Here is a 12427-nt window from a genome sequence, read left to right as displayed (position 1 = left end):
TGGTGTTGTTTTGATACTAAAATAAAAAACTTGTAAACAAAAGCATTGTTTGCAATAATTAATTGCAGAAGCTTCGTGTTAATGATAATAGTTGTCCATAAAAATGGCGGACAACGATAGAATGACGTCACGAAAAAATGAAGGATACACTATGACTTAAAGGGGCAAGATTATAGCAGACAGGGGAATATGAGATATGTCTACAGGGATATAATTACAGTAGAAATGACTATTAAGGAAATAATGATAGCTGACAGGCTCATAGAGAACATGGCTAAAGAGTAAATAGAAATAGAGAAAATCACAAAGTAAGCATTGCCACAGAGAACATTAATAAATAGGAAACAGATACATGGTACAGGTACAGATATCATGGCATGATTGAGAAACAAAAGGGTATGGAAGACATGAATACATAATGCTAAAATCTTTAAAGGTTGACTTGCAACAAAATTCACATTACAGTTATTTGATATGAAAAGATTCACCATGTCTTACTCTGCCGTGTTGTAGGAGCAAAATATATGGAAACGTGATTACAAGCTCTTAAAAGCTCAAAAACAAAAAGTCGCCGTAAATTGGAATCAGTTTATTTCTCTGACGTTGTCATAACATTTGGTTATTGTTTTGTCACGTGATGTTCTCATGTGAATTGATAGGCCAATAAAACGCCAATATAACGCTTCTCGTAGCACTAGTTTATGACAAACAGTTCGGGTTTCACCGAAGACCCCGTATCAAATATAGATGCGCGCTACTTTACAGTTTTGTTTCGACTTGATCTAATTGTCTAGTCGTAATCTGATCATGTGACCCAATACTTCGCAAATAATTTCTGCATCCATTTTCAACTATCACAGGTGACCAACAGGCTCGTCATGATCATCGATAATGATATGTACTCCTTCGAGCTAAGGTTAAAAAAATTAAACAAATTTTTACGGTAAGTTATAAGATATCAGTGCTAAAAGTGACAGCATTACAATGATGATAAAATGGACGCATAAGAACAATAGATATGGTTTAATTGAACGCGTGAAATATATTTGTGAAAATATTTCGACGAATTAGGTTGCATGAAAGTTTAAACAAAAGCCATCTTGTACAACTACGTTCCGTTTGAGCCGTTTTGGAAAAGGATTCTAACCTATGGCGGTTTGGAAAAAGATTCCGATCTACAGCGGTTTTGTGATGGCGGCGATTAGCTATTCGTTTTGAGCTTTTAGGAGCTTGTAATCGCCTTTCCACATATTTTGCACTTACAACACAGCAGAGTAAAACATGGTGAATCTTTTGTTACCAAATAACTGTAATGTGAACTTTGTTGCAAGTCAACCTTTAAGCGCGATATGATAATCTTTATCATAAACATAGTTTGATAGAACTCTCTAACTAACTAACTAAGGAATAAATGAGTAAAGCAGACATGAATACATAATGCAAAAATCTTTAATGGTGATAACTTTTATAATATAGGCCTACATAGTTTGATAGAACTCTCTAACTGACCGGTTGAATAGAGACTGTCACTCCAACCATCTGTTGCTGGGATCGATTTTACTAGCAAAGCTTCCATGACAGACGCTAAATATATGGGTTGGTTTATCTAAATAAGCAAAGAGCATAAAACTACATGATCATGGATGACTTGGTTTTTATCAATAAAATCTATTTGCGAGTAGGGAAATTACAATTGAGCTCAAAATTGGACAGATAATAGGAAGCATTATTGGAAACAGATTATTACAAGAGTATAAATTTGATAAATATATTGATTTGAAGATCATTGATAGTGATTGGTTGGATTCAACCTGTTAAAACTGCTACCTTACTATAAGGCGACAAAATAAAATTTCCATGCTTTTGATATATCTTGGCAGTTTCAATGTTTTATGCTTTTGTTATTACAGCTACCAGTTTTTCTGGATTATACTGACTTTCACTTTTTTGTGCTATCTTTACAATGGCAAAAAATCCAAAACTGTTTGCAGACTATATCCATTATGACAAGATATTATGGATTGAATTATAGAATTAAAAATCTTTTCCGACTTTGAAAACAAAATAATAAAACAGTGAGAATAGTGTCATAGTAGCGATAAACAATGTACACAAAATTACTAGTTGTAGAGCGATGCAAGCTCCACAATGGCTCTACAGCTAATTAGATTGTTGAAGTACTGTAGATTGTTATGTATGAATAGAACCAGAGAAAATAAGATTCGGATCTAACAGGTAGTAAACAGGAAATAACATGACCGGTGCAAAAAGATTAGTTCGCTGTGAAACCAATGTAGTCCACACAAACTTTCATGCTAATGTGGTGCATTTGCTAAATCCTGTGAACAATGGTGCAGTTAAGTTAGTGTGATGAACAATCATAATCACCTTAGAATTTTAGATCATCATGTCCACCTCCTAATGTACATCTATATATATATATATATATATTTCTCAAAGTCCGGCTGTCAGTAGGTCTGTAGGTTTTCCAGCTATAGCTATTATTAGAACACCTGAGCTGGACAACAATGCAGATTTAAAGTCATGGCTTACCGTCATTGGAAGCCTAACCTTATTAACTAGCTTAGTTGAATTTTCCATTGGCAATATGCCAGGCTACTAGCTTGAAAGGTGCAGTTGTTTGACGAAGTTTTAAAACCTTTACACTGGTTTTTATTTTTCTCATGACATGTAGTTTGAAAGTTAGAATGGCAAATGTTGTTATATATTAAATACAAATCAATTTTCTGACCGAATACTCTTCTATTACACGGGCAGTGCCAGGTGCTACAGCTAGTCAATTTGAATAACATATTACATCAGAATACTGCTTTCCATGCAAGTCAACTGCATATATGCAGATGTCGTCGGTGTTGTCGGTAATCGCATACAGAGTAGAGAAATGCAATCACAAATACAGCCTACCAGTTCGGTAGGCGATTAAGTGATCGTAATAGGGGCATGACGTGAACATAATTAGTTTAGGTTTAACAAATTTTATTTCTTGCTTTGTTATACAGATACTGAAAAATTCGTTATCAAACTGTCGACTATTCAAGTATAAGTTCTCAAGTTGTTAGGTATCCAAGTATAGAACTAAATGGAGACGTAGTTTCAGTACTGTCCATGATTAGTCTAAATCGCTTGAATTTTGTTATTGTATGCCTAGGACATACCAACACAAACCATTAACAAGCTAAGTCCATGAATAATTTCATACTGACAACATACTCAAAACAGAACTATAAAATCGGCTGTTTCTGGAGTTTCTTTCCAATGCACTAGGCTATTTTATACTTAGTCTACACGTTTTAACACTTAACGAAGCTCTGTTAGTTTTATAGTCAGCTCTATAAACATTTCCTAACTTCAAATTATGCATATTTTAGTTTTTTGTAAGGCACAAAAATATATTTAGCTTTGAAAATCTCAAAATTATCAAAACATAATTTCATCTAATTTTTTAGTTTGGCTCCAGAACACTTTGTTTCTGTTTCAAAATAAATAGAGTCTGCCACTTCGTCACCAATTTCGGTTGCAACAGAAATCACAAACTTATTTTTATAGCTGACAAAGCTATTTGTAAGCTCATCTAGAGGGAAGAGTAACAGCAATCAACGAAATCCTTTTACCAACAGAATTACGAAAATTGTTTCAATTTGAAGTAGTTCACTCTTGCTTGCCATACTTGTCAAACGCCAGTTTTTCTCAGTCACAAATGCATCTCTGTATCGCTATAAGTATCTAATTAACTATCTTCTGAGTTGACTAAAATACTCGGTTACTGGCATTAGTGTGGTCTCTCACTCTTTAGATCTAGATTTTGTAGAACCTTTACGAAATAGAACTTTAACTTACGAACTGTGTAAAGTATGCTACGAAAAATGAGGTTGAGTGTTCTAGGCCACACACTGAGGGTAGAATTGAACTTCACTCTTTGGCAATATTTTATGCAACTTTTTCGGAAATGGCCAATCCAACGAAGGCCGTGCGCATGCCCGATAATATATTAGTACGTAGTTAACGCGAGTCGCTACACCAAACAGTAATAATTACCGTATGACAGAATAGTAAAATACACTCCGCAACACGAACAAAGTACGACGGCGGTCACTGAACGTAGGCCAACATACAATTTTACCCATGTGTTGTAAAGCATAGTCTACTATGAGGAGCCTATCATGGCAAGAGTTATTGCTGAACAAACAGCTAAAAATTGCCAGTTGTTATGTTTTTCAACCTGTTTGTTAAAAAGTTTGCTTAAAATTTGCTTAGTAATAAACCTCATATAAAGGGAGTTGTCTGCTTTGCACAACATTGAGTTGTCCTCTTTGATAGAATTAGAAAATAACGATCCAAACAATCACTCATGCTACGTTGTATTAACTTGGGTAGTAACAGGTTGTTGCGGAACCCATTGAACTCAAAAACCCTGGTTTCAAGTTCAATGGCGGAACCTTTCTGATAGGAAGCAATTTTTTCTCTATCGTATACGCTGTATACCGCGACCGCAAATTTTTAGTTGAAAGAATTAAAAAGTGGCAATTTTTTTAGCTTTTTATGCTTCAATAGCTATTATAATAATAGGCCCATTATAGTAAAATTATGTTTTACGATTCTTGGGTAAAGTTGTAAGTTCAGCGACAACAGTCAGTTTGTCCGTGTTGCCGATAGCATTTTATTATTTCGGCATAAATTATTACTGTTTTGTATAGCGAGTCGCATTTACTCCGTACTAATATATTAGCGGGCAAGCGCTCGCCTTTCTTTAGATTTCTGAATTGCGCAAATGTGACCCAGGCCGCGAATTTTTTTTTCCAAACAGGTTTACATACGACAGTAAAACCTTGGCTCCTGATTGGTTTTAGTAAATGAGTTTTAGTAACCAAAACCTACATCATTACATAAGAAATCAATAGTTATAATTCTAAATATTCTTCACAAAATTCTAAATAACGTAGTAAAACTTATGTTATCATTCAAAAAGTGCTGTTAAAACGTAAGAGGCGCTCACTTAAAACTCTTTAATTTAAACCATTTTGAATGAAATTTTGGAACTTTGTGTTCCTCTCTAGTTATAACTATTGACTTTTAATGTAATGATGTAGGGTTTGATGACTAAAACTCAATTACTAAAACCAATCAGGAGCCAAAAATTTACTGCCGTATGTAAACCTGTTTGGGAAAAAAAATTTCGCACCCGGCTGTCAGAATGTACAATCGTGCGGTAATTGCATTGTTCACAATAAGCGTGCTTTACGCTATTACATGACTCACCGTCACTGTTTTAGTAAACAGTGGTTTATAGCGCATTCAACCCTGCTGTTTCACGTGGTCTTGTTTATTTTTGTGTCTGACCAATCATAAAGCCAGAATTGCCATTTAAATCTACCCATATCGGTGGTTGCTATGGCATTTTTCATAACCCAAAATCATAAATATAGGCTCTAACTGCGGGTGCGCGCATGTATATGGCTATTTCCTGTTTTAATGCTTCAGGCTAGAACAAAATAAAACCATCGCAAAAATTACGGCTAGTTGATGCTAGATGAGTATTTCTACTTAGAATCTGAGTCAGCTGCCTCAGATCATAGTAAAAGCGATGATGAGGATTGTAATAATAGGGCAACCTTAGAAATACAGCTGCTTACGCAATATGTGGCTGCTAACGATAATGCGAATGAATTAAATCTGTAATAAAAAAAGTGGATGATAAGTACGACACTGAGTTTCCGCCATTGTCGTCGCAAAACAAACCCCTTAAAATGGAAATAGTGGCCCTGAGAAGGGCCGAGTGGTTGGTGGGACTACTGGCACTCAGAAGTCGATTTTGACTGGTGAGTCCAGTAGCCCGAGAGGGTCACTATCATTCCCGATGGCGTCTACCGATGGGCGGACGATCTTGGACTCCACTTCATGCCATGGAGTAGGGCAAGCATCACAGGCTGGCCTCCAGTACGGCCGTCGGTCCTGCTGTGGCCTTTAGTAGCGTTGCCCTCGGTGATGGTGTTGGCGACGGAGAGAACATGCCCTCGGTCTCTGGGGTTCAGTCGGGGTAGACTGTGTTTTCCAGTGCTCAGCAGAGACGTGCGCATGCAGGAGAGGCTGAGTGTTGAACACCTCATCACAGGAGGAGCAGCGGTGTCTGTGCACACGAGCGTGCCGCTGTAGGTCACACTCCTTGTTGCAAGAAAAATCGCAAAAAAGTACACGAGTGCTTCACGCTTGTAAAAGCGAATGAACTGGAAATCAGTGTGTACCCGTATTTATAGACAGTCAGCATGCGTAAGAGAGTTGATGACGTCTTTTCTAAGCCTATAATCCAGCAGCTTCAAATTGCTGACTCGATGGATCTATATTACGTTCGTCGCAATTCAGACAAATTTGAATAGTCATTTATAAGGCGCACGCTTAACACTTGTCCAATGTAGTGTATATGTATGGGTTATACTAGCAATTTTTTTATGTTAACCATTTATTACCATATTGTTCTAAGATTTGTATGTTACTATACAAACACTAAAAATTATTAATACTCGTATTGCGTGATTAGTTAGTGACAAATGTTATCGTTTTTGTATTCGAAATATGCTATTGTGGAATTGGTTGACCTAATTACTGCGCAGCCAATCCATTGTAGATTTTTCCCTGAGATTGCTATATAACCTGTCTGTTTTATCATTGCTGGTGTGTTACTGCTTGGTACTGAGAGATATAACACCAATAAAGATACTGCGTTCTTTGAAATAAGCTCTGCTTGATTTTCAAAAGCAAGTAAGGTATAAAATTCTTGTCTCTGTTCCTGACTTTAGCATTGTGATATTAGCCAGCGTATCATAGCTGCTTTTACTATAAGTGCTATTGACCGAACATCAAGAATTATTGCGCTTGGCTTGCTAGGGTGTAATAGTTGAGAAAAGACACCATCGAGTCTGTTTATCGGCTCACTCCCGAGTCTGTTTATTGGCTCACCCACGAGTCTGTTTATCGGCTCACCATCGAGTCTGTTTATCGGCTCGCCCCGAGTCTGTTCATCAACTCATCGAGTTTGCGTGAACTCACTTTTGAGTTGGGAGTTGTCTATCCTTGTCGAGCAGAATTTACTTCACTGGTGGCAGCAGTGGGATATTCTGGTCCAAAATCAGAATGAACACGGAGGATAACACACCTGTAGCACCAAATGCGGCAAACTTAAATAATGCAGAGGCTGGGATGGCTGCTCAGGAAGATGTAGCCATGCGACGCCCAGCCATGCACCCTCAAAATGATGACATGAGGCATATGATGAATGAAGTCAGAGGCATGACGGAATTAGTGCGTACCAGGCACGAACCTACCATTGCTCCACCTGTTTTTGATGGCTCTACTGACGTGGAAGATTTTCTGGAGCTATTTGAGAACATAGCCATGCATAATGGCTGGTCTGTTGGGGAAATGGCTATCCGTCTCCGACTGTCGGTGATGGGCTCAGCCGGTATAAATTTACATGGTAGTAACTACCTAGTTGAGGGAAAAACTAGTGGCCAATTAGTATTATTGGCCACTAGTTTAGCATGGAAAACGCAATGGCTGTGCTTAAAATGCTGCAGCTGAGGCCGGGGGATGATGTATTCTCTTTTCCTGACAAACTTTGTAAACTCGTAAGTGAGGCATTCCCTGAGATGGAACGTCAGTTGGTGGACCGACATGCAATGAGGGAGTTAATTGCTATGCTACCACCAAGCTTTCAAGCAGCTTGGCTGTTTAAAACATAACCACCTCATAGTTTGGAAGAGGCTGTTCGTAGGATTCATGAAGCTAATCTAAGCGTTGAGCAAAAGATGAATCAACTGGATGCGACTGAGGCATCGTCAAACCTTTCTGACAAAATGATGGCCATGATGCAGGGCACACAGACCAGCATGCAAACCCTAGTGCAGCAACTTGCAGAGGGACAGAAGCAAATTGCTGAAGGGCAAAAGCAGATGTTGGAAATGTTGGTACAACAAAGGCAGCGACGTGGGCCTCCTAATAACTGTTCAGAGCCTGATAATAGGAAGTGCTACACTTGTCAGAAGATTGGTCATATTGCTCGGAATTGTCCTACTTAAAGCTCCAACAAGGCTTCAATGGAGGGAAACTCTAAGGTCCAGGGGTCATAGGCCCAGGGCTCTCTGGACAGATACCTTTAAACCTGGGCAAATGCCAATTACATGGAGGCCATATGACAACTGCTTATTACGTGCCTGTCACTATAGATCAGGGAAAGAACGTTATGCTGTTGGACAGCGGGTGCACCCAGTCTGCCTTTCCACTTAAAGAGTTCCAGAAACTTTTGGCTCAGAGCTGCACCAAACTCCAGCCAGTACTCGGGCAAGGTATTTGGGCAGATGGTACCGAGATTCAACTGCAGGGCTTAAGCTATATACAGTTTCAGTTGGGAACTCAGAAGATAAGTCACCAGTTTGTTATAGCAGATATCGACAATGCTATTCTGCTTGGATTGGATTTCTTCGAGAATAATCAGTGCCTTTTAGATTTTCAAAATGCTCAGTTGAAGATCAGAGGTTCATCGGTCAGGTGCTGTGACAGCCAGGGAAACCTATTGAAAGTGAATGTTCAGGTCCGCCAGGACACAGTGTTGCCTCCCCGCACAGAGAAGTTTAGTATGGCACGGCTTAGCACTAAGTGGGTTCGAGGGACTGCTTGCATTGAATCAGCCGATAGGGTGCCGGGGTGCTTGTCCCCACCACTGTTCAAGATCCTGATGAGCAATAAGTTCACCTGAGACTGATGAACTAAACAGATCAGGAAATTCGAATTCCAGCGGGGAAAATAGTGGCTACAAGTATGTCTGCTAATCTAACTAGACCGGCCCCTACGGAATCAGCTAGCCGTGGCCAGCTGCCTGAACACCTCACGACGCTAGTAGAAGAGAGTTGTCAAGGGTTTAGCCCCTAGGAGAAGCAGAAAGCTCAGGCGCTGATAACAGAGCATCAGAGTGCGTTCAGTAGCTCCCAATATGACTTAGGCAAGACTAATGTGATTAAACATGGTATTCCGCTAGTGCCAGAAGCCAAACCCCTAAAACAGCGACCTTATCGACATGGGACGGCTCAGGAAGCCGAGATAGAAAAGCAAGTCAAAGAATTGCAAGGGCAGGGCCTGATCCGGGAAGGACATGGTGCCTGGAGCTCCCCAGTGGTGGTAGTGCAAACAAAGGACGGTAGCTGGCGATTTTGCGTTGGCTACCGTAAGCTTAATGTGGTCACTCACAAGGATGCCTACCCGCTACCCCAAATATATGACACCCTTGATGCTTTGGGGGCAGCCGTCTTTTCAGCACCCTGGACCTCACTAGCGGCTACTGGCAAGTCGAAATGGAAGATGATGCAAAGGAAAAGGCTGCCTTCGCCACACGATCAGGATTATGGGAGTGGCAAGTCCTCCCGTTTGGTTTGACCTCAGGTCTGTCTACCTTTGAAAGACTGATGGAGACTGTGTTAAGAGGATTGCATTGGAAGACACTATTAATTTACCTTGATGACATTATTGTGTTCTCCAAAGATTTAGATAGCCATTTGGAGCGTCTAAAAGAGGCGTTTGTAAGGCTACAAGAAGCTGGGCTGAAGCTAAAGCCAGCAAAGTGCAAATTGTTTGCTGATAGAGTCCACTACCTAGGGCATGTAGTAAGTGCTAGCGGGGTGGAGACTGAAGAGAGCAAGGTTACTGCTGTAAAGGAATGGCCAGTACCTTGTCACAAAAAGGACGTGAGGGCCTTTTTGGGCACTTGCGGATACTATCGGAGGTTCATCCACAATTACTCTGACATTGAGCCAGCTCAGTTCGAAGCATGCAAGGTTTGAACGGACAGAAAAATGTAAGCTGGCATTTCAAGAGCTTAAGGAGAGACTCACCTCCGCACCCATCATTGCCTACCCAAACCATTCACTGCCCTTCCTCTCCGGCACAGATGCCAGTGGGGTTCGCACCGGAGCAGTACTGTCACAAATCCAGAATGGCCACAAGCCAGTCATTGCCTACTTTTCTAGAATGTATACTAAAGAGCAAAGGAACTACTGTGTCACTCGTCTGGAGCTTCTGGACATCATTAACGCTGTGAAGCATTTCCATCCTCTTTTGTTTGGAAGGAAATTCACCATTCGTACCGACCATGTCTCACTACCCTAGATTCTCCGTATGCCCAATCCTGCAGGTCAGTTAGCACGGTGGCTGGAGATATTGACAGAGTATAACTTCCAACTGCTGCACCGCAAAGGTTTGAAACACTGCAATGACAGTGGGCTCAGCCGGCAGGTCTGCCATGATTGCCAGCAGTGCCAAAGAGTGTTCCCCAATCAGAAACCGATGATGCAACAACTACAGGTTGACAGCCAACCTTTGGATTGTTCCACAGCTGCGTGTGCTACTCAGGGGAGGATTGATGTCGTTGATATTGCTCAGGCGCAGAAGATGGATGAGCAAATCAAAGAGGTTTATCAGGCTGTGAGGGAACAGGCTACCATTTCCGGTAAAGAGCTTGGTTGGCATGCACAAAAACTGCTCAGACTTTGGGAGCATTTGAGGTTAACTGAAGAAGGTGTGCTACAGGTAAATCTGCCTCAGAGGAGCTCGCGGACGTGAAGGACAGTCTGCCCTATGAGCTTGAGGGCTGAATTTATACAGGCCACTCATGCAGAAGCTCATTTAGGTTTCAACAAAACATTGGCGGTAGTGCGTCAAAGGTCGTATTGGCTCGTCGTGGATCCAAGCCTGCCTACCGTGTCAGAAGTCCAAGCCTGCCTCTCATAAGAGCCACAATACCAGGAACAAACTCTGGGCAGGAAGACCCTGGCAGATTATCGCTGTAGACCTGTGTGGTCCACTACCAAAGACTACACGAGGGAATACAGAAATTTTGGTGCTGGCTGATCACTTTACGAGATGGTATGATGCCATCCCCATTCCCGATGGACAGGCCAGCACAGTGGCTCGTGTGTTGGATGAGCGGATCTTTAGCTATTTTGGCATACCAGAAATCATCCACACAGACCAGGGGTCACAATTCCAATCAGAGTTGCTTGCTGAATGTTGTAAGCTGTGGAATTGTGACAAGACGAAGTCCGCTCCATACCACCCTCAAGGAAACTTTGTGGTCGAGAGGTTGAACTGAACAATGGGAAACTCTCTGAGAGCTATGCTCGCTGAATCAGAACACTTGGAATGGGATCAACTGGTTCCCGAGATTATACGTGCAGTGCGCGCCACCCCCCATTCGAGTACTGGTGAGACTCCAAACTACCTCATGCTTGGTAGAGAGACACGCCTGCCCCATGATCTACTCCTCAACTATTCGACTGTTGTAGACTGCTCTGAAAATGAGTACGCAGTTCGTCTGCAGAACGATCTGCAGACAGTGCATGAGAGACTACAACAGCAACAATTCCGTGCCCCTAGAACTGATGACAGTGAGGAAGAGTCTAAGTTTGTGATTGGCGACAGAGTCTGGCTCAAGTCATACTTTAAAGGAAAGGGTCGAGGAGCTAAGTTACAGCCTAAATATGTCGGGCCATAATCCATAACAAAGGTACTCCCATTCCAGAGCTACCAGATGGAGCGAAGAAGCAAACTGACAGTTCAACACGAGAGCAGGATTAAGCTTTATTGAGGAGACTTGACTGAGCCAGTGTCTGGATCAGTGCAAGATAACCAGGATCCTCTCCCAGAGGAGAATAACCCTCCAGTAACGGTAGAAAAGAGGGCAACTTTGGCCGCACGTCGTTCTGGCCGGAATGTCAAACAGCCTGCACATCTCTCTGATTATTGGCTAAATAGGATGAAGAGTGTTTTGCCACCAGATAGACCAATCTGGGACAGAATTCTGTCTTAGGAGGGGACAGTGTAATAAAAAAAGTAAATGATAAGTACGACACTGAGTTTTCGCCATTGTCGACGCAGAACAAAACCCTTAAAATGGAAATGGTGGCCCTGAGAAGGGCCGAGGTGGTTGGTGGGACTACTGGCACTCAGAAGTCGATTTTGACTGGTGAGTCCAGTAGCCCGAGAGGGTCACTACCATTTCCGATGGAGTCTACCAATGGGCGGATGATCTTGAAATCCACTTCATGCCGTGGAGTAGGGCAAGCATCACGGGCTGGCCTCCAGCACGGCCGTCGGTCCTGCCATGGCCTTTGGTAGCGTTGCCCTCGGTGATGGTGTTGGCGACGGGGTGAACACGCCCTCGGTCTCTGAGGTTCAGTCTGGGTAGACTGTGTTCTCCGGTGCTCAGCAGAGACATGCAGAGAGGAGGAGCAGCGGTGTCTGTGTACACGAGCGTGCCTCTGTAGGTCACGCTCCTTGTTGCAAGAAAAATCGCAAAAAGTACACGAGTGCTTCACGCTTGTAAAAGCGAATGAACTGTAAATCAGTGTGTACCCGTATTTGTAGA

The 12427-nt window shown here is 41.8% G+C and overlaps 1 protein-coding gene across 9 annotated transcripts in view; it reads right to left on the bottom strand.

Moving 5' to 3' along the window:
• Positions 1-3976, bottom strand: part of LOC137387289 (zinc finger protein 345-like) — a 129594-nt gene extending 125618 nt beyond the window's left edge. For all 9 annotated transcript variants that reach the window (XM_068073651.1, XM_068073654.1, XM_068073655.1 and 6 more), the window contains exons 1-2: positions 3859-3976; positions 1510-1606 (exon numbers count right to left, since the gene is read on the bottom strand). In XM_068073651.1, coding sequence (XP_067929752.1) covers positions 1510-1576 — 67 coding nt within the window. In that variant the 5' untranslated portion in view covers positions 1577-1606; positions 3859-3976. The remainder of the gene's footprint in view (positions 1-1509; positions 1607-3858) is intronic.
• Between the last annotated feature and the right edge of the window lie 8451 nt (positions 3977-12427).

This window comes from Watersipora subatra, chromosome 2 (assembly GCF_963576615.1).
Source record: "Watersipora subatra chromosome 2, tzWatSuba1.1, whole genome shotgun sequence".
Lineage (NCBI taxonomy): Eukaryota > Metazoa > Bryozoa > Gymnolaemata > Cheilostomatida > Watersiporidae > Watersipora > Watersipora subatra.
The sequence above is the reverse complement of the archived record's forward strand: the minus strand, read 5'-3'. Positions and strand labels throughout refer to the sequence as shown.